General features: G+C 40.4%; 1 protein-coding gene across 4 annotated transcripts in view; it reads left to right on the top strand.

Annotated features, from left to right (window-relative positions):
- Window positions 1-26,929, top strand: part of ASCC3 (activating signal cointegrator 1 complex subunit 3) — a 411,273-nt gene that overhangs the window by 47,357 nt on the left and 336,987 nt on the right. For all 4 annotated transcript variants that reach the window (XM_061623428.1, XM_061623430.1, XM_061623431.1 and 1 more), the window contains 4 exons: window positions 3,341-3,461; window positions 4,765-4,972; window positions 5,717-5,858; window positions 8,106-8,231. In XM_061623428.1, the coding sequence (XP_061479412.1) occupies window positions 3,341-3,461; window positions 4,765-4,972; window positions 5,717-5,858; window positions 8,106-8,231 (597 nt within the window). The remainder of the gene's footprint in view (window positions 1-3,340; window positions 3,462-4,764; window positions 4,973-5,716; window positions 5,859-8,105; window positions 8,232-26,929) is intronic.

The raw sequence follows: 26,929 nt of genomic DNA, 5'->3' as shown, positions 1-26,929 counted from the left end.
TTGGTCACTTTCTGGTCCTCAGGTATGGAGGCAGATCTGAGGGACAAGTTACATATTTTTGTTAGAAGATCAGCTCTCTCACATGAGGACTCTCTGATGAATGCCATCCAGACCCAGTGATTTGTTAGCTTTTATTTTGCCTATGAAGCCTAGAACTTCATTTCTTGTCACCACTATCTGCCTCAGTTCCTCAGCAAAAGTTAGTTCAGGCACAGGGATCTGCCCTGTATCTTCCACTGTGAAGAATGATGCAAAGAATTCATTTAGCTTCTCTGCAATTTCTTTTTCCTGCTTTAGCACACCTTTGAGTCCCTCGTTGTCCAAGGGTCCAACCGCCTCCCTAGATGGTCTCCTGCTTTGAAAATATTTAAAGATTTTTGTTGTGGTTGTTGGTTTTTATGTAGTTAGCAATGTGCTCCTCAAATATTTTTTTAGCATTCCTTATTGTCTTTTATTTCTTCTGCCAGAGTTTGTGTTACTTTTTATTTTCCTGATTTGGACTAGACATCCATTTTTTTGAAGGAAGCCTTTTTGCTTCTTTGACTCTGTTCATTAACCACACTGGCATCTTCTTGGCCCTGGTGGTACCTTTCCTGATCCATGGTGGACACTCCAGTTGAGCTTCTAACATTGTGGTGGTATTCTCGCAAGCATTTTGGAGTGATTTGACCCTCGACTCTGTCTTTCAAGTTTCTACTAATCCCCTCATTTTTTGGAAGTTTCCTCTTTTGCAGTCAAACTCCACTTTAAAAACAGACATTTGAAACATACTACTAGTAAAATCTCATAATTAAGCTAATGGTGCAGGACTGCAATCCTATGCATAGTTAACTGGGAATATGCACCATCAAACTCAGTGGGGCTTATTTCTGTTGTGTAGGTTCACATACATTGAAACATACATTTGGCTTTAAGTTCTTCAGACTGCTGAAATACAACCTTTCACTTTTAATTAACAATGCAAACAATATTTATTTCTTTATTTGAAATTTTACAACACAGTCAAACCATCTCCTATATTCCCCCTTGTCTCTTAATGTGTTTGGAACTTTTTCTCTTACCAAATCATAAGAGAGCCACTCATAGGTTGTTTCAAATATCTTGGTACTGTTGTCCTGGCTTTCCGTTCACATTTGGAGCTTTCAGCTTTGAAGACTTTTCCTCCCCCTTAGCCACTGGTGTACTTCACCAGTGGAAGCATCAACCTCAGAAAGGGCGTTTAGCTTTCTGGTAAATCTGTCCATGGTGAATTGGTGAAAATGGTGGACTGAACAAAATTCAAAGGAAAATATCAGGATTCTGCAGGAGAAGAACCACTATTGCAATTGTCCTAGACTCCAGTATATTCATTGCTTAAAAAAACCAACACCTGCTAGTTTAAGACTATGTTGGCTCAAGCAGGCCAGCTGAAAAAGCTCACATTAACTGACAAAAACCCTCTCTTATACCCACTCTTTTAAGCAGTTTGTCATTGGTTTTTTTTTCTAAATTGCATATAAAAAATAAGAGAAGAGTGGCCATGTTGGCATCAGAAGGGAAAAAAAGTCTGTGGCATTTTAAAGATGGACACTGCAATCCAATACATGCTTACCTGGAGTAAGTCCCATTGAAACCAATAAAGCTTACTTCTGAGTAGACATGTATTGGCTTGCAGCTTAACTGTATTTATTTGAAAAAGGCATAAGCTTCTGTAGGCCAGCACCTTCTTCCTCAGATGCATGAGTGAAAAATCAGACAGGGTGGATATGTTCTGTAGTCAGTTTCCTGGCCTTTCAGCTACAGATCTTAAAGTCATTAAGCTCAGGAACATGAGCTTAATTTCAAAACAGTCTCAAGATGGTACATTATTCTAGTTAGACTAAGAAGAATTACAAAAAATGTTTTATGTTTATTTGCTTATTGTAAAATCTGTTATTTAAAACAATAAGATACATAGAGGGTAGAAGTAGGCTCTGACTTACAAAAGTTTATGCCGTAATAAAAACAGCCATTAAAGTCCCACAGACTTGTCATTTTTCATGATGACTGAGAGTGGACCCCCCCAGCTATGACCAAATGGTTATTGTCCCTGTAAAACAGGTTGAAGATTTTAGTTATATTTAATATTATGGAGGCCCTTGATTTGCCTAGTTCAGTCGTCTTTGCAGCATTGCAGTCTGTTGCTCCAAAGAAAGTGGGTGGAGCCAGGTATGCCACCATGTAAGGGCCATAGGCCCTTTAAGGCAGGGTATACATTCTTAATAAGCAAACACACAAACACTGGCAAACAGGAAAGAATCATGGAAATTGTAGCATGACACAACAGAGAGATGGGGCAGTCCTGTGCTGTTGTAACTGAGTCCATCATGTGAGCCTGTCAATATTGCCTGGCACTGGCTGCCCAGGGGGTGGGGGCTGAGTCTCCCCCTGGGAGAATCTGGAGCGGGATTCAGCCCTGCAGCCTCCCCTGAAATTTATACCTATGGAGGGAGGAAGCTGATTTTCACTGATTCTCCCCACAATCCACACTGTTCCAAAGGGCTTGTCAACCCTCTGCAGCAGATTTGGGGAGGGGCATTGAGGGCTACAAGCGAAAGGAGGAATTGGTGAAAATTGCCTCTCTGTAACTGCAGGTATGTCTAGTTAATGGAATTCTACTCAGTGCAACTCTGAATCCAATGCTCTGCTTTTAACTGAAAAGCAGGGTCTGTGTATGTTTTTCCCATTAAGTCTGGACTTCATTATGAATTACTCTTCAACTGTTCAACCCACAGAACTGTTATTGTGACAGGCTTTTTCTTAAACATGACTTGATTATTCTGGATGCATCTCCCAGCACTTATCAGAAAACTGGTAGCCTTCCATATGTGGATCATCTTTTGGAGTGAATTCTGCATAATATCCCTCATCAGCAGTCAGTTTTGGCAGTCTGTGAGCAATAGCCATCTGCATGCTTGCTACTTGATAGTGTGTTGAATCTTTTTTTGTAAATCAATTGAAACTTTAACTCCTTAAAATTAGCTCTTGATCCATAGTAGGACATCCTTCAAAACAGGTGTGGAAGTATCCTGCGTATGCGTAGAACGGCCAGAGCTTGGAAAAGTTACTTTTTTGAACTACAACTCCCATCAGCCCCAGCCAGCATAGCCACTGGATTGGGTGATGGGAGTTGTAGTTCAAAAAAGTAACTTTTCCAAGCTCTGAGAACGGCATATATGAGCAGTGGGAGTTCCACATCTTCAGAACATTCTTGATCAAAGCTAGTGTCCAGAAGTTGTGAACAAGCAAATTCTGTAAAATGTATCTAAAAATTGATAATGCCAAGACAATAGCATTTTCTTTCTTTTCCCCCTTTCCTCAGTTGTTTGAGCTGCTAGGACCTGAGGGATTTGAACTCATAGAGAAACTCCTACAGAACAGATCAGCAATTGTGGAGGGATCTTTTTCTGGACCAAATGATTATAAGCTACAATATCTGCAAGGTAAAGTAATACAGCACAGGGTTTTACTAATTGCATGGCTAGATCCTTGGGTAAAAACTTAAGAACACCACTCAAAAAGGGCAGATAGGTAAGGATGATGATAATTTTTATTGAATTGCTTTTGTTTTTCTTTGGGAACTTATCCTTCTCAACACTTGGAGTACAGGACATAAAAAGCTGCCTGATCAGGTTGGACCATTTGTCCATCTTTACTGGAAGAATTGTGATATCTCAAAGCTCTAGAATCATTGCTGCTTTCTACTGTCAGATACTTAAAATGATGTCTGTCCGTTAAAAGCATTAAAAGCTGTAAAATGTTATTCATTGAATATTAGATGCCTAAATCCAGTACTCCCAGAGAGGCTGACGCCCTGTTGGAAACTGTTTTTAACTTCTTTCAGTGTATTTTTATAAAATAACAAACATTTTCTGATTTGAAAAGGTGAATGCAGTAACTTGAGACACCAAATTTATTTATTCTTTTTTTCTTTTGAAGTTCACAATTTTAGTAAACATTCACATCATTGTATGAAGGTCAAGAGTTTATAGTGGGTTTGTTGTAGCTCCACGGTTAAGAGCGTGCAGTTTCACTGAATTGGGGAGCACAGGGAATCGCATATTGTTAAGCTGAAATATGATTCAGCCTTTTGGCTATAAACACAACCCCTTCACTCTTCTTTTGTGTGAGCCTGCAAACATGCTCGGTAGTCTTATTAACTATTTACTAATTTGAAAGAAATGGGGAAACTATGGTTGACAACTTTGGAATAAATTGGGGCATTAAACCATGGTTCGAAGTTGGCTTATTTTATTTTATTTTATTGCTGCTATTAAATCATTGTTTCCTGGTTTGGATGAAATGGGGAAATGGAAGCCTTCCTGCTTGGTTTGCCAACTCCTGTGAAGGGGCTGTATACGCGCAGCCAAAAGGTTTGTTCATATTTCAGTTTGTTAAGCTGAGATTTACTCATCTAAATGTAGTCAGTGGACTATGGAAAACAAGCTGGTTATTCTGTATCCACACCCTGCCTGAAGAACAAGCTGTATTCTGGTAATAGTCTCCTTTTTCCTATGCTCATTATTTCCAGTGTGTGAGGTGAAGTGAATATCTCACATTTCACTGGTGATATTTTTGAAATCTAGTGATTCTTGTGATACTTTGGAAATTCAAATATAAAAAGTAGTTTTTAAAGACGTTTAAAAACAATGTTTTAGGCTTCTTTGAAATGTCATAATTTTGCTAAAAACTGACATTGCAGATAGTAGGGATCTATAGATAGCTGTACCTTTTTCCATGTTGCAGAACAGTGCAGAAAGTTTGCAGGAGAAAACACTAAGCCCAACTATGGCTGTCAAGTCACAATTCAGTCTGAGCAAGAGAAGCAGTTAATGAAACTGTATCGTCGTGAAGAAAAACGAAATGCCAGGCGAGAAAAACGAAGTGGGGAGGATGGAGACCTTTTTATTGATGGAGGAATGGGCTTTGATCCCAAAGAGCTGCGGATGCAAAGGTAATAAATGCCATCAGTTGAAAAATGCTGTTCTTATTAACTTTTAATGTATAGTAAGCATTTATTCTCTTAGTTCAGCTTTAGCGATTAGATAGTTCTGACTTCCACGTCATGTTTTATTAGAACTGCAGAATATTTATGGTATGAAAAATCTAATTTTCTAGAATAAAAGAACTCTCTAATTGTATTCGCCACAGTCTGATCCGCATGGGTTAGAGATAAAGATGCAAGAGGTATCCTATCTCGGGTGGTATGCAGTTGCCACTGGTTTAAAACGTATGAAGCCAGTATTCATTGAATTAAAAAGTAGCTGTTCTGTCACCTTTAGATAAGTCTGTACCTCTCTCTCATTGACATTGTGTAGTGAAGTTTGAGTATATGTGTGTACAAACAGGTTGATAACAATATTTGTTTCTAAAGTAGAATGTATGCAAGCAGGTATCATGGTGCAGGCAGAGCGGTAGGAGGTGGTGGGGGTTCCCTTCCAGTAGTAGAGACCTTTCACCATTGCAGAAAAGGAGTGGAAGCTGGAATGGCCCTCAGCTTCCTCTATAACCCTTAAAATCAGCTCATGTTAGGGCTAGCACCTCTATGCTTACCTCATGCTGCTGGGGGATAGATCTGATAGCAGAGGACTGTCCTTGGGCACTAACTCTTGCCTGGTTGGGAAGGGACTTTAGCTGGCTGTCAGAAAGCAGTTGCACTCCCTTCTTTACTGAATTTGGTTTTATTTTGTGATTACAGAGAACAAGCACTTTTGAATGCTCGCATTGTGCCAGTGCTAGGCAGACAGCGAGACACGGAATTTGAAAAAATTCATTACCCGCACGTTTATGACTCACAAGCTGAAGCTAGGAAAACCTCCGCATTTATTGGGGGGTCAAAGGTATGTTTTGGTGTTTGTTTCAAAGTTATGCATTTGAGTGAACATGAAACTTGTTTAAGGACTCGTATGTATAAAACTCCAAAACACATTTTCCACTCTGAAGAGGCAATATTTTTCTTCCCATTCGCTTAACAAAATGTTTCCCTATTCCATGAACACTTGCATGTTTGATAATCTTGGTGACTGTTATCAGTCACTTATCCCAGTGAGATCTTGCTGAATTCTTTGCCATTGATTCCAGTGAAATGGTACTGAGGCCTTTGCAGCCTTTGCCATATTTAGCTGTTTTTCTTGGAATATTGAAAGTCAAGCAATCCTCTTGAGAATTATTGGTGGGATTGTATATGTAATGGACCAACCAGCAGTTAAAGATGTTGCAAGCTTTAAAGGTGTGGCTGTGAATTAGAATTGTTCCTGAGTTGAGCTGAATTAGTTTTGGTAGCTCTCCCAGCTGAAACAATGGAAAATGCATCCATCCTCTTGTAAAATATTCCAGCCTTTGGATTTAGGATTCCATGTACTTGCTAATTAGAAATTGAAACAAGCTATCTTACCTGCTCTTCAGCCAGTTGTGTTGTTGTAATGTTCTCTGCCTCATAACTATAGTTAAGAGATCAGGCACATGTCCCATGCTCAGGTGTCTCCACATTCTATCTCTTGTGCAACTTCCTCCCTAGCTCCCTGTGGATTGCTTTAATTATGATGCACTGTTACAGCTGCATTCAATGCAAGTATGGTTGGCTTTTAGCTAGGGTTTGAAGCTATAGGGGGGAGAGAGAGGAAGGCGAGAGAGTGTAAAAATCTTCAGCATACACTCAAATGTGGTTAAGAGAGATCAAAAACAGAAGAACATAAGAAGAGACCTGCTAGATTAGACCAGTGGCCCATCTAATCCAGCATCCTATTATCACAGTGACCAACCAGATCCCTATGGGAAGCCTGCAAGCAGGACCCAAGTGCAACAGTACTCTCCTCACTTCTGATTCCCAGCAATTGGTATACATACTGCTTCCGACAGTGGAACAAAGCCACTGTGGCTAGTAGCCATTTATAGCCTTATCCTTCATGAATTTATCTAATCCTCTTTTAAAGCCATTATGAAATGGGGCATGTAGGTGCTCTAGTACTTTGTTCTGTGAACAATGTTTTTATGTAACTAAAAAGCTGGTGGCAATGTCTTTAAGTAGTGATCAGTTTAATGAAAAATGCTTACTGATTCTATACCTGTGCTTTTGTGAAACAAACCTGCTTAATAGCTTGTAGCAAACAATACGGAATTTGTAGTCCAGGCTCCTCTTCCTAACAAAATTAGTGATTCTGTTAGGAGGAAACAACAAACTTTATTACCACTCATAGTGCAAGTGTTCAAAACAGGGGCTGCAGCAGCAGGAATCAAAATAATCTCTTATGGATGCACGTTTTTATCATTAACAGCATGTATTTCTATGAACCACTTCTGCAATTTCTGGGCTTCTAACACGAATTTTGCCTCTCAGAAAGTTACTTAACTTAGGCTGCAATCTAATGCATATCTACTCATAAGTAAGCTGCATTGGATTCAATAGGATTTATTCCTGGGTAAGTGTGTGTTGGATTGCAGCCTAAGTATTTCTACTGTTCATGAGGAAATCTTAAAACAAATAATCAAGATAAACTCAAATTACAAGCAAAAGCTTTCTCTAGATCAAGTATAAATGAAGCAATGAAATATGTAATGGTATGCAGACTCAATTTTATCATCTTCTGTAAAGATTTAATTGATGTTCTATATAGATTTTCTGACCTATCTCTCCTCTAGAAGGCATAGTTTGAAACCTTAATGCAAAACTACAGTGGTGAAGTCCTGGAAAGAAAATAGGAAAATTTCAGGAAAAAAATGTGGTTTTTTCCCCCAATTGTTTGGATATTTCCTGGGGGGGGGAGCAAAATTTCCCCCAAATTGTTCTGGTATTTTTCTGGGCCTTCACATCTCTATGCAAAATTGGGACTGTTATTTATTTGGAGAACCCCCAACTTCATTATCCTAATCTCTACAAAAATCTGTAGTGGGGATGGGACTAACTTTTTTCAGTGGCATTCCAGGAGATTGTTTTGCTCATTTTTGCCACCTTGTCCTAATATGTTATTTCCAGTCTCTCTCCAAAGTGCTTTTTACCTGTTTGTGGAAAACTTTTGAAAATATTATGTATTCAGCTCATGATTTAAAGCTGTTTCCCCCCTCCCTTTTCTCCTTCTTAATTTTCACAGATGCTTCTCCCAGAAGGTATTGAGAGAGAAAATAATAAAATGTATGAAGAAGTAAAGATCCCTCACAGTGATCCAATGCCTATTGGTTTTGAGGAAAAATCAGTTTACATTAAGGATTTAGATGAGGTGAGGAAACCTTAAGTGTACTATAGGACATTTATACAAACTGTTCTGTTTTATTGCTCTAGTCCTGGTATTGAAGCATGTGTGAGAAAAATATGAATTCATTTTTTATGGTTTAATATTGATACGGGGTTGGATCAAAGGTCTCTTTGGACACATGGCATGCCAGTGCTGCCATACCTCCCCCCCCATTGTACTGCTATCCCACCCCACATCTCTCACTGTCACGACTCAGCTATAGATTTTTGGGAAGCACAGAAGGCTGCAGTGGGGAGGAAAGGGCTCCCATTGTGCAGACTGTATTTGAGTTTCTCTGGATCCAAGCCATAAGGTTTTGGCATACATGGCACTTTACAGAGTGGCATAACTAGAAAAAAAGGCAGTCGTAGGTGAATCATATCCAAGATGGAAGAAACAGGAAGAGAAGAGATGCTTCATAGGCTATCATTTTATTTTCTTTAGTTGGAAACTTTATAATATAACCCATCCTACAGTGTCTGGAAGCTATCTTAACTGTTGTTAATACAAAATGTTTACTGCATCGGTCTGGTTGTTTGTGTGTGTTCACTGGATGCCAAAAACTCATAAAAACAAAGTACCCCAAGGAGATAGGCATGGCATATTTGCAAGTAATAGAATGATGCCATCATTAAGAATTTTCCAGTAAAATGCTATACTTTCAAAGAGGTAATTGGGTCAATACCCCGCAATGTAAAGTATAAATATCTACAAAAACTATGTGGGATGTTAAAGCAGCCACATGATTTAAACATTCATAAAATAGTTTTAATGAAAAAAAATCAGTTTTGCTGGGTCACAAGAAAATACTAATTGGAAAACAAAATGGATTGTTTGTTTGTAAAGGGGCTTTGTAAACCTGTGAAGTACTGTTGACCCCTGATACTGTTTGGGGTGAAATCAAGGGATTTTATGAACATAAACAAAATGTTGTTTTTCTCTCTGTGCTCCTTTCTGACAAGAAATGGCAATAACAGATGCTGCTGGGCTAGGTATCTGTAGACATGAAGTACCTAATAAAAATTGCATTTTGAGTGGTCAGTCTGACCCCTAACACCTAAGGTGCATGGTTTTTTCAGTTGTCTTGGTCATTCTCGTAGAAGTAAAATTGACTTCCAAATGCTGTTAGAATAAATGTATTGATTTTTCTTTATATTTGCAGCTGGATCATTACATGGCAATTCATGGTTGTTGAATATCTGGACCATAGAATTGTGGATGACTTGCATAAAAGCTTTATATTTTTTTTTAATTGCGGGGAGGGCATTGGAGACATTTGACCGCAAGTATTTGTGGGTCATTAAGAACTAGGCCTGAAGGACCGAGATTTGCTCAAGATAACCCAGTGAACAGGAATTTAAACCAGTGCCTCTGTGGTTGAGGTCCAATGGTCTTCTCTTCGACACCACACTCTTTTTAGGTGTGTCCCTAAGTGTGGACTTATGAAAGTGTTGTACTAATTATGCAGTAGTACGTGTTTTAATGTGGACTATTTCTTGTATTAGCATTTGGGCATCATTCAGCCAACGTTCTCTGATTCTCTGATTTCAGTGAGTGTGAGAGAAAAACACAAGCTTAATAGCTGCATTAATGCAAAGTACTTTTCTTTGATTGCACGATGCTCAGCAAGTGGTAAAAACAGCATCTGTCAATCAGTACACATGGAAAACTGGAATTCTCATAGGACATTGAAGCTTAAAGGAGGTACATGGTTCTGTCCCATATGGGACAGAGACGGCTTTGGTCGCCTTGGTGGATGACCTACGCAGAGAACTGGACAGGGGGAGTGTGTCTCTGCTGGTTCTACTGGACCTCTCAGCAGCTTTCGCTACCATCAATCATGGTATCCTTCTGGGCCGCCTTGCTGAGATGGGACTTGGGGGCACTGTGTGACAGTGGCTCTAGTCCTTCCTGGAGGACCGAACCCAGAAGGTGGTACTGGGGGACTCCTGCTCGACCCCTTGGCCATTGACCTATGGGGTCCCTCAGGTTTCCGTTCTGTCCCCCATGTTATTTAACATCTACATGAAACCGCTGGGAGAGGTTGTCCGGGGTTTTGGGGTTCGGTGCCATCAGTATGCTGATGACACTCAACTCTATTTCTCTTTTCCACCTGAAGCCAAGGAAGCCATACAGGTCCTAAACCAGTGTCTGGCATCAGTGATGGACTGGATGAGGGCAAACAAGTTGAGATTAAATCCTGACAAAACAGAGGTACTCCTGGTCAGTCGGAGGGCAGATCAGGGAATAGGGATTCAACCGGTGCTGGATGGGGTCACACTCTCCCTGAAGTCTCAGGTTCGCAGTTTGGGTGTACTCCTGGACTCAGCTTTGAATTTGGAGGCCCAGATTGCTGCTGTATCCAGGAGTGCATTTGCCCAATTAAAACTGGTGCGCCAGCTGCGCCCGTTCCTGGAGCTGCCTGATCTGACTAGGGTGATGCATGCCTTGGTTACATCCCGCTTAGACTACTGCAACGCGCTCTACGTGGGGCTGCCTCTGAAGACTGTTCAGAAACTTCAGCTGGTACAATGTGCTGCAGCCAGAATGTTAACTGGGGCTGATTACAGGGGCCATACAACTCCCCTGTTACAACAGCTTCACTGGCTGCCAATTGGTTTCCGGTCACAATTCAAAGTGCTGGTTTTGACCTACAAAGCCCTATACGGCTCAGGTCCAGGCTATTTGACAGATCGTATCTCCCTACATGAACCTGTCTGGGATTTGAGATCTTCAGGTGAGGGCCTTCTTGTGTTCCCCACACCTTTGCAAGCACACGACGCAGACACGAGATAGGGCCTTTTTGGTGGCTGCCCTTAGGCTGTGGAACTCCCTTCCGAGAGAGGTATGATCAGCTCCCTCCTTGCCGTCTTTCTGGCGACAAGTAAAGACTGTTTTATTTCAACAGGCATTTGGGATAGAGAACGACCAGGATTAAGTGTCATTGGTTTGGTGACTACATTATATGATTTTATTATTTTAAATTGTCCTCTGTTTTTAACCTATTTTTTATGGTTTTAATTCTTCTCATAATTTAATTCCTTTTTAATAGTATACTTTGTATGTTTTAGTTGGTGTTGTTTTTACTTGTAAGCCGCTCTGAGTCCAATTGGAAAAAGGGCGGGGTAGAAATAAAGTTGTTTATTATTATTATTATTATTATTATTATTATTATTATTATTATTATTACATGGTTGCACTTGTGCTCTTCTGCACGACTCCCAATGTTTTCCAATGGAGGACAGAAGTGTAGGCTGGTAGATACAATTTGAGTTGGAATTGTTGAGTACAATACCAACAGAGGATTTCATACTTTGGCAGAGCACATACCTTATTATAAATTACGTGTAATTTTCTTAGTATTGATACTATAGTCATTAAAAGAATGTACTTCACACAGTTTGCTTAACATGGAAAAGGTTGATTTAATCATTTTTAAAAATGTTAGTATGCACAGATGTGAAGTCACGACTAACATATATTTGAACTGTCTTCTGTGTAGTAAGAATATGGCACTGTTCAAAAATTAAAAATAGTCTTAGTAATGTGTACTGTTTAGCTAATATGTTTTCAAACTTAGTTTTTTAAACAAATATTGTCTTTAAATATACATTCTTCACAATATTTAATTTAATATTTTAAGTGATGCTTTTAGTTCTGTAGCTCTGTAGGTGATTTTTCTTCATTTCAAAGACTAGCAATGCAAGATTGACATTAAAATTATACATCTTGTGGTTGCTGTGGCTCAATTTTTCTATGTAGCTGTGTTGTCAGAAGCTTCATAAATATTGCAATAGGAATTGTTAGGCAAGACTATAAAACAATACGCTCAGATTCTAGTTTTAGATATCTTCTGCTTGATAGAGGACTTGGAAAACATCAAACTAACATTAGACTAAGTGATTTGAATACTTTTATGCCTATTGCTTAGGTGTGTTGTGTACTTTTTTGTGGGCTGCTTCACACTAATTTTTCCCACACAGTGTTAATGTGTAGGGGGCATCTTGTAGAGAGTGTAGCATAAATGTTTGGTTTTCATGAGTTGAAGAAGCATTATTTATTTATTTCATTTATGGATCGCTTCCTATGAGGCATCTCGAAGCAGTGTAATATGGGTAAAACAGCTACATATATAAAAACAGTTTAAAACAACAGCAGTGCTTACATAAAAATCCAAGTCCAAGACAGATGCTAACTGGGATACAGATTTTAGAAGGCCTTAGGAGCCTTGCACAATCTGTCTCTGTCATCATCATTCATTCACTGGCGATCACTAATGGCCAAGTAAGATTGTCTTCCAGGGTAAGGTCTTTAACAATGGGTCCTTAAGTGACTGTGGAGGCCAATTCTGGATCCACACAGCCTCCCACAGTGAGGACATAGGTTTCCAGATGGAAGTTGGTCACGATGAGGATTTGCTTGACGTGCCTTCCGCTTAGCTTGTTTGTCCTTTTCGCCCTGTACTCGTGCTTCTTCAAAGTTCATGTTGGCAGCGGTGTATTGACTTCTTGTGCCCAGTAGGATAGAATCGTTGAAAGGATACCCACACACAGGCTGTTAATTGTTAAGAGTCTTTTACTGACAGGATTTCGTACAGAAACGGTTACAATACAGATACGAATACTTTCCTTTACTTTCCTAACAACCCCACACCTTGTAGTTTCTTTTTCAAGGTTTTATAGACTGGGTTTGCTCTGTGCCAGCTGCAGCCTCTGCTGTGAGCTGTCCTTGAGCTGCTGCACACCTTAACCCTTTACTAGTCTTTCATTTCTGGCTTTCTGGAAAACTAGACAGATAGACTCCTCAGCAGCCTACAGCTCCCACCTTTTCCATAAAGACACAGTTAATGACGTTTTATTCTTTTTGTTTCACAATTACAGTCAGTACATACCAACTATGGCGATCTGTATTTAACACATTCTAGGTACCATCATCCTTTTTTTTGCACCTGTCTGATTCTTGGCCTGTTACTGTGCCAATCTGAAACCTTTCAGGTAGTTTACCTAGATTCGCTCTTTCAGAGCGTCTCAATGTCACCTGAGGCTCTGTTTCCTCTTTGCCTCCCTCATCCACGCTAGCAAGAGTTTGTTCCTCTTCCTCCTGTTTTATCCCTTGTTCTATTTCATGTTCTGTGATTGCATCATGTTCCTGTGAATTGCCCAGTTCAACATACTCAATGTTATCCCAATCCTGTTCCTGAACTTTGATGCTCCTGCTAAGCACCACCCTTCTCTGATTCTGTATCCAGATACGGTAATAAGCATTTTGGAATCCCAGTACATGCCCTTTTTGTGCTCTGGGAGCCAGTTTCCCATTCCGTTTTCCTTTGGGAATGTGCATCCAGCACTTCGCCCCAAATCTCACAATATGCTGCAGTTTTGGTTTCTTTCCATTGAGTTTTTCATATGGTGACATTTGTATTGCTCTATGATACAGCCTGTTTTGAATGTAATTGGCGTATAACATACACTCTCCCCAAAAAGCATTCGGTAACTCAGAGTCCCTTAACATGGCTCTGGTTGCATCCTGTAGGGTTCTATTTTTTCTCTCCGCTATTCCGTTCTGAAATGGAGAAAATGGGGCTGTTAAAGTTTGTTCTATCCCTTTCTTTAACAAAAAATGCTCTAGCGATTTACCAGTGAATTCTCCCCCTTGGTCAGAGCGTATTCGTTGGATTGTTATACCGTGTTGCACCTCAATCTTTTTCACAAACAGTTTTAGTTTCTCCTCTGCTTCGTCTTTCGCACGTAACAAATATATGGTGCAAAACCTGGTATAGTCGTCTACTATTACTAGAAAATACTTGGCACCACCTTGTGATCTTTGAAACGGTCCTGCAAGATCAATATGAATCGTTTGATATGGTGCTCTTGTACTACTCTCTGCTTCTTTACATTTGGGAGCAACTGTGGCTTTGGTTTGATTACATATATCACATTCCACATACTGGTTACACTCTTTTAATGTTACATCCATACTATTACTGGGTGTTTTTATGATCGTACCGAAATTAGCGTGGCCTAGTTTCCTGTGCCATAGGTGAATGCATCTATCATGAGGTTTCTTGTTTGCAATCATAGTAGCACGTCCTGTGGGGTTTAATTGTATGTAAAACAGTGAATTCCTAAGATACCCCTTCAGACAGAGATTGTCCCCTTTCCTTATCTCACATGTCCCTTGTCTAAACGTGACGATATATCCCATTGAGTTCAGTTTCGTAACAGACATGATATTACTTTCTAAGCCTGGTACATATAATACGTCAGTCATTACAGTGTTAAGTACGCTTAACTTTACAGTTCCCCTCCCCAATACCTGTCTGTGCGTGCCATCCGCAAGCACAACATCCTCTTTCGTGGGAAGTGTAGTTTTGAATAATGTTTTGTCCTTTATCATACTGTGGGTAGCGCCTAAGTCTACAACCCATACAGTGCAATCTCTGTCCTTTTTTCTTGAACCTGATACTCTGACTATGTGTACTTTCGAAGGCTTCCTTCCTTGTCCTTTCCGCTTCGCTTCACAGTCTCTTTGTAGATGAGTATTAGAACCACAGACGTAGCAGGCCTTTAGTCTGAAAGATCGTGCTTCTGTGTCCTTAAAGTTTAGCTTTCTGCTTTCTCTTTTCTCATTTCGCTCCCTTTCTTCGGCTTCCTTTCGTCTCTCCCACTCCTGTAGCAGTTTGCCTGATATGTAGTCGACTGTCAGACCCTGGTCTGGCATAGCTTCCAATGAGCTTACGATCGGATCCCAGGACGAATTCAGTGAAGAGAGAATGATGTACACTTGTTGCAACTGTGTGTGCACCACATTCCTTTCTTGCAGCTCCGCAAACAGTTTCTTTATCTCCAATAAATGGGCAGACATTGTCCCGTCATCAGGCATTTTCATCTGATAGAGTCTTCGTGCTAAATGGATTTTACTGCTGGCTGTTTTTCTTATGTGCACCTCGTTTAATGCAGTCCATATAAGCCTCGTTGTCGGCTTATCTTGTATATGCAGCAACTGGGAATCATCTACTGCCAAGATGATAAACATGCTTGCTCTTTCATCCATTCGAATCCATGGAGCCGGTTGCGGTTCCGCTGGTGGGTCGGTCACAATCACCTGCCATAAATTTTCCTTAGTAAGGAACGCTTGCATCCTTAATCGCCAACAGGAATAGTTTCGTTCGGTGAGCCTTTCCAAAGGCATCCCGGCTGAAAGAGAGACTGCCATGCCTGCTGCCATGTCTCCTGAACTCTTCTGGACACTGTTCCGTCTTTCTTCCTTGGCATTGTGAACAAGCTGCGCTTTCTAAGCCTCTGGGCTTGCTGGGCTAGCTGGGCCCATAACCCTTGTTGGCAGCGGTGTATCGACTTCTTGTGCCCAGCAGGATAGAATCGTTGAAAGGATACCCACACACAGGCTGTTAATTGTTAAGAGTCTTTTACTGATAGGATTTCGTACAGGAACGGTTACAATACAGATACGATACTTTCCTTTACTCTCCTAACACCCCACACCTTGTAGTTTCTTTTTCAAGGCTTTATAGACTGGGTTTGCTCTGTGCCAGCTGCAGCCTCTGTTGTGAGCTGTCCTTGAGCTGCTGCACACCTTAACCCTTTACTAGTCTTTCATTTCTGGCTTTCTGGAAAACTAGACAGATAGACTCCTCAGCAGCCTACAGTTCATAGCACCTTTGATAATGGCCGACCTCCAATTGGGATGCTCACGGGCCAAGGCTTCCCAGTTCTTGATGCTTATGTTACATTTTTTTAGATTAGCTTTGAGAACATCTTTAAACCTCTTTTGCTGTCCACCGATATTCCGTTTTCCATCCTTAAGTTGGGAGTAAAGTAGCTGCTTTGGAAGACGGTGATCAGGCGTTCGAACAACATGGCCGGTCCAGCGAAGTTGATGTTGGAGGATCATTGTTTCAACACTGGTGGTGTTGGAGTTAAGGTCACCAAGCTTAAGCCTTCCTTAAGGAAGCTTCAATTATAGGTTATTGTTAAGCAGTGGTCAATCAGATGGGAAGGTTGCAAGCAGGAACTGAACATGACAGCACTTTCCTCTCCTGTAGTTTCCTGCAGCTGGTATTCAGAAGCATATTGTTAAGCATTATAGGTTATTGTTAAGAGTGTAATTTTAAGGTACTAGCCCTTTAGTACAATGGAGGTGCAATTTGCTACTTGTTTAGGGCAAATTCTGTTTTTCCTTTTCTTTTTTGGTGGCCAGATGAATGGCAGTTTGCCCTTCCTTCCAGAATTGACTTACGCTGCTTTCACTGCAGTAGTGTTTGCCAGCCTGGCAAAGCACTGCAAAGCTTGTGTTATTATTTCTCTGACCTTTTGTAACTCTACAGAATGCTTCTGATATGAAAAAAAGAGTAGGGTGGGCCTTGTCCTAGTCCCTCTTCTAGTCCTTTAGCCAGGTATGATAGCCAGGATTCGTTGTGTGGCAGTCTTTTTCAGCCCAATCCAGAGCTTTGTAGTAGGTTATCCTGGGCTGGGCTATTCTGAATCAGCCTAGCAATGGTCTTTCTTGTTGGAAAACAGAATGTTGTTGTAGTGCCAGCAAGGAGCTGGCATGGAGAGAGTGAGCTACTGGGTTGGAATTGGGGTGTGTAAGCCAGGGAAAGGTGAACAGCCACCCAGCACTGAGGAACTATTTACAAGGCTGCAGTACACGGTGAAACAAATGCACTTCCCCACACTTCTAAGGTTAAGAAAGGCTTACCTAACATATCTATGTTGCTGATGGATGGTTCTGGCTTTACCTAAAGTGGCTGGCCATGATAGGATTTATTTCCTTGTTTTACGCCACTTCCATTTTGTTTTACTTACTGTAATTAATGGATGGCCTAAATAAAAAAAGTTCGTATTTTTCTTTGCATAATGGTTAGGAAAGATTACAAAATCAGTACCCTCATTTTCTTTCTGTAATGTTTTCTTGCTTTTATAGTTTTACTTAACAAGCAGGGCTGGCTGAAGGTAGACATATTAATGTATAGATTTTACTTTTGTCGTCATCGTTCAGAATGTGTTTTTAGGCTCTCTTGAAGGATGAACTTTATCCTTTTTTTAAGTAATTTATGAAAGCTTGACAACACAGGTCTTTTGAAGAATACTATTGCTGTGTGTGTGGTCATGGTAACATTCTACAGCAAAAAAATAGAGAAAGAAATAGGAGAAAGCATATACATTTCTTTTGTAAATATTTTAATAAACTGGACATCATTACTGTGGGTGATAACCAATACTCTGTCTGCTTCTGTTGGAAGGAATCTGCCAGTGTAATGAAAGAGAGAGGGGATTTTCAGTGATTCCCCTGCAGCCCTCCCCACCCTTTAAAACTACTCTGGAGGATTGGGAACTCTTCCCTGTAGACAGGAGGGACCCTGTTTAAAAGGTGCATCTGGTGCTGTAGAGAAACACCTGAGCTAAGTGAGCACTATCACTCTTTGGTGTGGTTTGGAAATGTGGAACCAGACATCTCTTGTTTGGTTGGTGATGGGGTGTATGGGGTGTGTTATATATTGCACTCATTTATATAACCATGTATATTATAAAGAAATTGAAATTTTCCAATGTTATTTATGCATCTTTTAAGAGCTGTCTGGACAGCAAAAAATGCGGCATTAATAACCTTCATTTTTGCTCAGATATTCTGATGTAATACAGTAATTTATCTTCTTCCTGTTTTGAAGCCATGCTATTTTTTCCCTCTGCCTAGACATATTTAGGCCATGTATCAGAAACATTTATAAAACTAAGTTTTAAAAATACTTGGTAAGCATTCTTCTTAGGTAGATTATCTTCTGACACAAACTTCTCCAGTAGTTTGCTTGCGAGTCGCTTGGCGGCAACTAGCTGTGCTTTGTCTGGCAGCTAGTCTATTCCTATCACAGCACCACTTGCATTCAGTAGGGACGCACAGAACTACGCTGCACATGATGTCTTCAATTGCATGAAACCTTCAGCTGTGCAGTGGCCCAGTTTGAGTGGTCATAAATCTGTTTATTAAGCTACGGCAGGCGTCTGCAACCTTTTTGGACCGGGGGCACATTTCAAATTTTGAGAGAGTACTGGGGGGCACAAATCATAAAATGGCTGCCATGGGGCTTGGCATAACACAAGTTAGAGAGTAGTCATGGTGAAGCTGTTCCCGTAATTGTCTTTCCATACTAGGAAAGGCTTAACCTGTTGAATTTCTGCCTGCCATACAGCTGTTAAAAGCACAAGCACCCTGTTTTTCCCCTATGCCAAACTTAAGCCAAAACCTAGACTGTCATCCTGTACCCACTTACCTGGAAGTAAGCCCTATTAAACACAGAGACTTACTACTGAGTAGACATGTACAGTAGGGCCCCACTTACCGGCGCTTCGCATTCCGGCGTTCCGCTAATGCGGCGGTGGGAAATTCTCTTTTTTAAAGCCGATTTTGCTGCATTTTGTGACATTTTTGTGTATTTTCGCGCTACGGCCCCATTATAGTCTATGGGTTCCACTTTATGGCAATTTCCGCTTTACGGCGGGGGCTTGGTCCCTAACCCGCCGTATAAGCGGGGCCCTACTGTATACCATTTTATGTAAGTGAACTATATGGTGAATTCTCAATGAGCCCTTGGTCTTTAGCTTCTCCAAAGTAGGAAGTATGCCTAAGTCTCCTTGCAAAGTTTTCACATTTGCCTTTTGTGGGGAGGGGGGTTCTTTACCATTCACCCACACTTACTGTGTACCAGTATTTGTAGAAAATAATTTAGAGGCACTACCTGATCTCAGGCGAACCCAGTACAGAAAAGATGCATTCTGGTTGCTAGGGGAAAAGGAAGGGCAAACCATGCTTTTCCATTTCATCCTAACTGTAAAAGTATGCTTACCAATTTCAGTACAAGCCAGGATCTTAAACCAACTTCAAGCCTTGGCTTAAGAAATTGCATGATTCATTTTCTAGCCCAGTCCAACATCCGGGGCCATGCTGTTTGGGAGAGGAAGTGAGGGGGGAAAGTTGGATTCGGGCTCTGCTGTTCCTTCCAAACAGAATTTCAGCTTTCTTTTTTAAAAAAGACCTTTGCTTGTGCAGACTGAGCTTCAGCACGTGTGTTTTGTTGGAATGGACAATGTCACTCTCCACAATAATCATGTGCATTTGTATAGCAAGATGCACATTACTAGGCATAAAATGTATGTCAGAAAAGAGCAGTGAGTACAGCGTTCACAGTAACCAACAATATACTTTCAGTAGCTGTCTAGGCACATTGTGTACCTAAGAGATACTGAAACCTCTTGAGAAAATTTCATGAGGGAAATAAATGCCAAGTATTGGTGCCTGTGGAGTATTTCCTAATGTGTTCAGTTTGTTTAAAGAAATATATTGATCAGCATTTTTTAATATTTAAAAAATAGGGATTGGTGGTGGTGGGACCCAGGCATTATCATGTACATTGATTTTAATCATAGTATTAATTATGAAGCAGAAAGGTTCCATTTAAATTATTGATTTTAATCAACGCTTTCTATTTGTACATCAGTTAGTCACTAAGGTGCATTCCACAGTTTATTGTTGGTTGAATATGGCTTCTGTTCAGTGTGGAACAAAAGGCCTCACTTAAAATCTGGATTGTCTGATAGAAAGGAAGAAAGAGTGCCCATCCTTAGAGGGGGTAATACATGTTATTAATTTGAGATACCCAGGACAGCCCCACAGATGCTGGAAATCATTGGACGTATTAATGTATTTTTCTACCAGTAAGTGTGGAATAAATATATCCACACATTCAGAATGGGATTCTTGGCACTCTTGTTCAAGCACACATGATGGAAGTGCCACAGTTAGCTCAATAGGTGTTCTGGATTCATATGTGTTCTTTCATACTCCCAATGTGTCTTTGTCACTCTTGTTTCTAATTCTACAGCTCTTTCACTGGTTTCTTAGAGCCAAGAACATAGGAAGCTGTCTTGTAGTGAGTCAGACCCTTGATCCATGTAGCTCAGTATTGTCTACACCAGGAATGGGTAACTTGTGGCCCTCCAGATGTTGCTGGACTAAAGCTCCCACCAGGCTAGCCAGCATGGCCACTGGTGAGAAATGATGGGAACTGTACTCCAGCAACATCTGGAGGGCCAGAGGTTGCCCAGCCCTGGTCTATACTGACCAGCAGCAACTCTTCAGGTTTTGAACAGGGGTCTTGCCTGAAAATGCTAGGGGTTAAAATGGGACTTTTTGCATGCAAAGGCTGTACTCTACCCCTGAGCTACGGCCCTTCCCTAAATACTTAGAGAAAAACTTAGAATGTCTCCTTCATATGACTTAAACTGGATATATAGAAATTTCACACAGTAGTATTATGTTAAAGCTGCATTTGTATTATTTAAAGGCTTCAATAAATTAGGCCAGTTTCAGTTGCTACAACCTGCATGAGGATCTACACACATTGTGGGGCTTCCTTGGCCACATTCACACCACATAGTTACTCCACTATTACACCATACAGTTATGGCTTCCCTCAAAGAATCCTCGGAAGTGTAGTTTGTGAAGGGTAGTGAGAGTTGTTAGGAGTCTCATGTTCTCCTCACTAAGCTACAATTCCCCAAGTGGCTTAACAGTCAGTTCATCTTCCCAGGGAATGCTGGAAATTGTAGATCTGTGAGGAGAATAGGGGTCTCCTAGCAGGTCTCAGCACCCTTCACAAACTACAAATTTCCCAGGATTCTTTTGAGGAAGCCAAGGCTGTTTTAAGTGGAATAAATGTATGTGGTCCTTGTTATGTAAGTAAGAGAGCAATCTGCACATGCTGTGTGGAACATCTACTCCAATATAACGTTTTTATCTGCATAAAAATAAAGAAGTACTTTGGATTATATCCATATACTTAAACCTTCGCAGAGTTTAATTAGATTTTTAATTTGCTTGGGTTAAATATGAAAATCCATACCTCATTTTTGTTCACATTGAAAACAATTTCATAAAATATATTCTGATATTTTAGATGTAAAGAGTTTTTCCTCAGTTTTTCTGAAAGCAAGTATTGTGTAACTTCTACTTCAGGAAACATGAAGTCTCTGCTTTATCCCATATAATTACTAAGAAACAACTGGTATTTGAACACTGTTATTAACTGGAGTTAAGATTTCTGTGTGGTATGCATGGTGAAAGATACAAACAATGGAGACATTCTTAATTATTTTAAAGGTTTTGAATATTAAAAGTGTGGTGTTCATAACAATAATGAAATGCCATCCTTTTGTTTCAGTCTTAGACATTGAGAGCATATACATAATGTGTCCTTGAAATTTGTAAATGATAATTATTGGGAAAATCGTTCTTTTCCAGGCAGGCTGTAATGTCTGGTAATATTTTAGTTACTAAGAATTTGCTTGTTAGAGTGTTTCAAAGTATGAAATAGAGCCACTTAAAATAGAAATGTCATAAATTGGATTTACAGAGCAATTTGGAAGGGGGAAGCACTGTAGCCAGGGTAGGGCAAATGGGTGTATCTTCCTATAATTTTTTTTGAAAACTGTATTTTTAATTGTGACTTCTCAGACAATGATAGCCTCTATTTAAAGAATGACAGGTTGTTTTAAAATAGGAGCAATTGAAGAATAGGACTCTGCAAAATTCATTGAAAAGGCAGGATGAGTGTGCAACAAAAACCTCATCTGGAAGAGTCCCACAAAAGTCTGCTCACTTAAGACTCTCTGACCCATGATCAGAATTGCCCTATAAAAAACAGCCAGTATAGTAGCATGACCCTTGATGAGTTAAATATTAGAACTTTATATTATGAGCCAGTGTTAGACACTCCTTGGGCTTTCCTTTGCTCTGCTTTTCAGTTTCAGTTTTTTCTACCCAGCCAGCAGTAAAGAAGCATGTTTACTTGCCTGCAGTAAGGAGTAAGAGTTTATTCTGCAGTTATTATAATGAGTAGAGCAAGATTGGGTCCTTATTTCTAAAGGGTGAAATAAAGAGGAACCTTAAATTGATCTGACAAAATATCTACCGTACGTTAACCTTTACTCTTTGAAAGCACTCACTATAATAACCATATTGGTTATTTCTTCTTTTTCTTGAGTATTTGGCAGCAAAGGATGGAAATAACCCTAGAGGAACAGAAACAATGTTGTGCATGCTATAGTTAGCTAGCTGGCTGGCTGGACACCTAGGACGCAATTCAGGCCTAACTTCTGATTTATCCAGTGTGTGCAGCTCAGCATGAGGCCTTTTCATGGTTTCTGGGCAGAAAAATCAACATAGGAACCAGTAAAAAAATGAAAAAGAAAGGACAGCTAACCTTAATTTTGATAATTTTTTACATTACTTTTATTCTAGGAAAACCTAAATGTTGCAACTCTTATAAAGTATGATTTTTAGGTACTATGCATGTTTTCTTTCTCTCTGAAAAGGTGTATTGTGAAGCTACCATTCAGGAAGTTTTATTGCATGTTCATCAAGCACTTTTAAAAGTTTACGAAAGGAAGTCTATTATACAATAAATATTTTACAAAGTTAGGAACTCAGTCTCATTGACTTCAGCAAGAAAGTTATGCATATTGTTCTCAACACCATTTCACTAAATGCTTGGCAATGGTTGCACTGTAGTGTGCTCTTACTGTTTCTGTATTGGTGTTGTCGTGATACAAAATTAAAACTGAATTTTTGAGACAACAAGCTCCACACTATGTTTCAGTTTTAATCTTATTTTGTTTCTTTTACATCTTTTGGTATCTCTTTGTTCACTGTATCCTTAACATCTTTTTTTTGTTATGAAACAAAAAATATGCTAATCATTTAATTCCTGGTGTTCATACCAAATTTCCTGTTAACTTGACCTTTGCATAGCCCATTGTGTAGGTTAACACAGTCTCTGCGTGGAGGAGGAGTGAGGGGAGAAGGTTCCTGTTTTCCCTTCTCCTGGCCTGGCCCTCACATCCTCTCCACCTGTGAGGGGGAGGGGGAATTGATTGGCACAATGCTCCACCTAGAAATATGGCTGCCCACCTAATAAGAAAAGTTAGCTCTGGGCTGGGGTCAGGAATCCCATGACAGACCTACTGCACCTCCCTAAGCCCTATTGGCTTGTGGCCAGGGTAAAAGATAGGAGACTTTTTCCTATTGGGGTGTGGGGGCTTCCCCTCCCATTGCAGTAAGTGGGAAGAAATTAGTTACACCAAGTCCAGGGGTGATGTAGGTAGGATCCAATTTGGGGATGTGCCTGTGAAATTGTTGTCCCCAAGTTCCCTCATTGTGATCCTGACTGGCACATCTATGCTTTGGAGATTTCAGTGTGCATACCAGGACCTCTCTCCAAAGAGTCTTGCAGCCTTCTGTAGCTAATTCTGGGATGGGGGTTTGCAGAGAAGAAAAGGGAGCTCCATTTGTGCAATGGTGCATGCCAGATACTACAGGTGGAGTTCACTTATGATATAGATAAGTACACTGCACATTTAGATTGCACAAATAGCAGAGCTTTATTGCAGGGAACATTCAGAAAGGCAGCAAAAAGACTGGGTTGGCTAGAGTGACCCTTGTTAAAGTTTCCAGAGCTTTATAGGTTGGGTTGATTAGCTTTCATGGGAATTCATAGACTGTCCAGCAAGTGCAGTGTTGGATGGTTTCCTACAGTGCTTAAGAAGCCTTTTCTCTGAAGTGTCATGGGGTGCTGAGAAGGCTTTCAGTAGTCTAAAGAGCCCAGCAAGTCTTGAAAACCAAACCAAAATGTCACAAAACAATGATCAAGGCTTCAAGAAAAAGCTGTTGTTCAAGCCATCCTTGTTTGAATCTCCTCTCATACTTTATCTTTTATTACAATATACTCTATCTTATATTGTAATACATTACAGACTTGCAGACAAGGATGCCTTCAGCCTTTCCCCCCTTCTTTCTGCCCACCCCCTTGTGCTCTTTACTGTTTAGCCTGATGAAGAGTTCAGGAGAACTCAAAAGTTCATACATCATTAGTTGCTTATTGTGGGTTGCTATTCTATGAAATAAAAAAATTAAGAGAAAACATAAGCTGTGCTCTAAAAAGTAGAAGCTCACGACATTCGTGTTTATTCCCAGAAGAATGTTCTTTCCGTTCGTAGTTGTCTCACTCCTACTTGATGGGTTAACATTTATTACCTCTGTCAGCTATAATTACCCTTTAAAGTAGTCTGTGTTAGTTCTTTTCCCTTTTTGTTAAATAGATATTCTAGCACCAAGCTTGAAGGAGGTGGTTTATCTCCCATCATAGGAGAACAAGCAAGTTAAATATGTACTCTGAAAATCATTATTCTGTGCATATGGAGATCTCTAAAGTGATAAGATTGTTAAAAGCTTTAATTGTGACTCATGCATGAACAGCTGGAAGTTGTGCCATTAGTTAGTGCCTGCAGAAAAGGATATTTCACTAAGAACTTTCCTTTTCTTAATTTTGTTGCACAATACACACTTGAGCACACCATCCGACAAGTTTGTGCTTCTGTTGCTGTGAAATCATGTTTTCCAAGAACTTAAAGCACAGTTGAGGAAACAAGGTGCTTTTCTAGACAGCACATTCGTTTCTAATGTGATTGTAAAGCTGAGCGGAATAGGGTTGTGTGAAAGTAATAGGCACTGTTGAGTATTTTTGTACTCTAGTTATGGATGACACAATTTTTTGCATCTCTTTCCCAGCCCTATTCATCCTTGTAGTGTTAATTTGATGCTCTGCAGAAGTAGGGAATACCAGTAAAACTAGGTCGTGCAACAGTGACCTGGCAATTTGTGAATGTTGAGCTTTATATAGTTTTAAACATTATCTGGAAGCTGTGTCCTTGTTTAACAGCTCCTTTTAGCCATGTAAGTCTAATTTATTGCATTTAAACAGTTAAATCATTAAGATATATAAAAGCTAGCAGTTAAAATGACATTAAATAAGCATTTAAAATAGCACGCGGGCTGGAACAGTGCTAAAAACAGACACTAAATAAATTCACAGCATTCCTGAGTTAAAATAGGGGGGTTTTCACCTTGCATTAGCAACTCATAAAAGGGTATTATAGAATCTGGATGGCTCTACAGACAAAGCCCAATCGTGATTGTCATCCTCCTTACCACACTAGGTCACTCTGATGGATGACCTTTATTGGGAGGTTGATAGGGGGAGTGCGATCCTGTTGTTCTTACTTAATCTCTTGGCGGCTTTTGATACCATTGACCATGGTATCCTTCTTGGCCGATTTGATGAGATGGGTATCAGAGGCACTGTTTTACAGTGGTTCTGATCCTATCTCCAGGGTCATTTTCAGAGAATAGCATTGGGTGATTGTCTTTCGGCCCCCTGGCAGTTGTGCTGTGGGGTGCCGCAGGGTACCATCTTGTCCCCCATACTGTTTAACATCTATATGAAGCCCTTGGGAGTGGTCATCAGGAGATTTGGGGCAAGGTGTCAGCAGTACGCTGATGATACCTAGCTCTATTTCTCTGCAACAACTGAATTGGGAGAGGCCTTGCAAGCCGTGGACCACTGCCTGGACTCAGTGGTGGGCTGGATGGATGAGGGCCAATAAACTGAGTCTGAATTCTAGCAAGACAGAGGCACTGTGGGTTGATGGTTCCCGAGTTTGGATAATTGGTCAGTTGTCTGCTTTGGACGGGGTCGTACCTGTGAAAGAGCAGGTCTGTAGTCTGGGGGTGCTGCTGGATCCTTCTTTGTCGCTAGAGGCCCAGGTGACCTCATTGGCTAGGAGTGCCTTTTACCAGCTTCGGCTGGTAAGACAGCTGCAGGCGTTTCTGGACTGAGATAGCCTGACCGCTGTTGTCCATACTCTGGTAACCTCCAGGCTGGATTACTATGTGGGGCTGCCCTTGAGGTTGGTCCGGAAGCTGCAGCTGGTGCAAAATGCGGTGGCGAGACTGCTCACTGGGGCAGGGTATAGCCAACATGTCACCCTACTGCTGAAAGAATTGCACTAGCTACCTATTAACTACTGGATTAAGTTCAAGGTTCTAGTTTTGGTATACAAATCCCTATACAGCTTGGGACCAGCATATCTGAAAGACCGTCTTACCCCTTATATACCCAGTCGATCACTGCGCTCTGCAGGTGAGGGCCTCCTGCAGATACCATCTTATCAGGAAGTCTGTTCGGCACAACATAGGAAGCAGACCTTTAGAGTAGTGGCACCTACCCTTTGGAATTCCCTCCCCTTAAATATTAGACAGGCACCATCTCTGTTATTTTTTCGGCGCCTACTGAAGACCTTCCTCTTTCAACAAGCCTTTTAAGTAGAGACCTTGTCCCAATCTGCGTCTGTGTTGGAATTGCTTTTTAATATGTTTTTAAACCTTTTTTTTAAAAAGATGTTTTTAAAACTTTTTGAAAAATATATATTTAAGGATGTTTTGTTTTAATCCATTTTAAAGGGTGGGATATAAATCTAATATATAAATAATAAATAAATAAAAGTATTTCCTGATTACCTTAATGAGCAGACTGGTTCATACAGGAATCTATGAAATATTGTGGTCTCAAGGAAAGTGCTTAATAGATTAACCCCTATAAAGTACAGGGAGAGCTCATAAAGTTGTTTTAGAACTGGTGAGAGCTACTGTGTGTTGGAGCAGCTGAAGTTTAACATGTTTTCAAAGACAGTCTCATGTATAATGCATTGCAGTAGTTTATTCTGAATGTTGCTAGTCCTCCATCTGCACTTAATGTATTGGATGAAGTAGACGTG

The sequence above is a fragment of the Rhineura floridana genome, chromosome 4 (assembly GCF_030035675.1).
Source record: "Rhineura floridana isolate rRhiFlo1 chromosome 4, rRhiFlo1.hap2, whole genome shotgun sequence".
In the NCBI taxonomy this organism is placed as follows: domain Eukaryota; kingdom Metazoa; phylum Chordata; class Lepidosauria; order Squamata; family Rhineuridae; genus Rhineura; species Rhineura floridana.
This window is presented reverse-complemented; position numbering and strand designations above follow the sequence as displayed.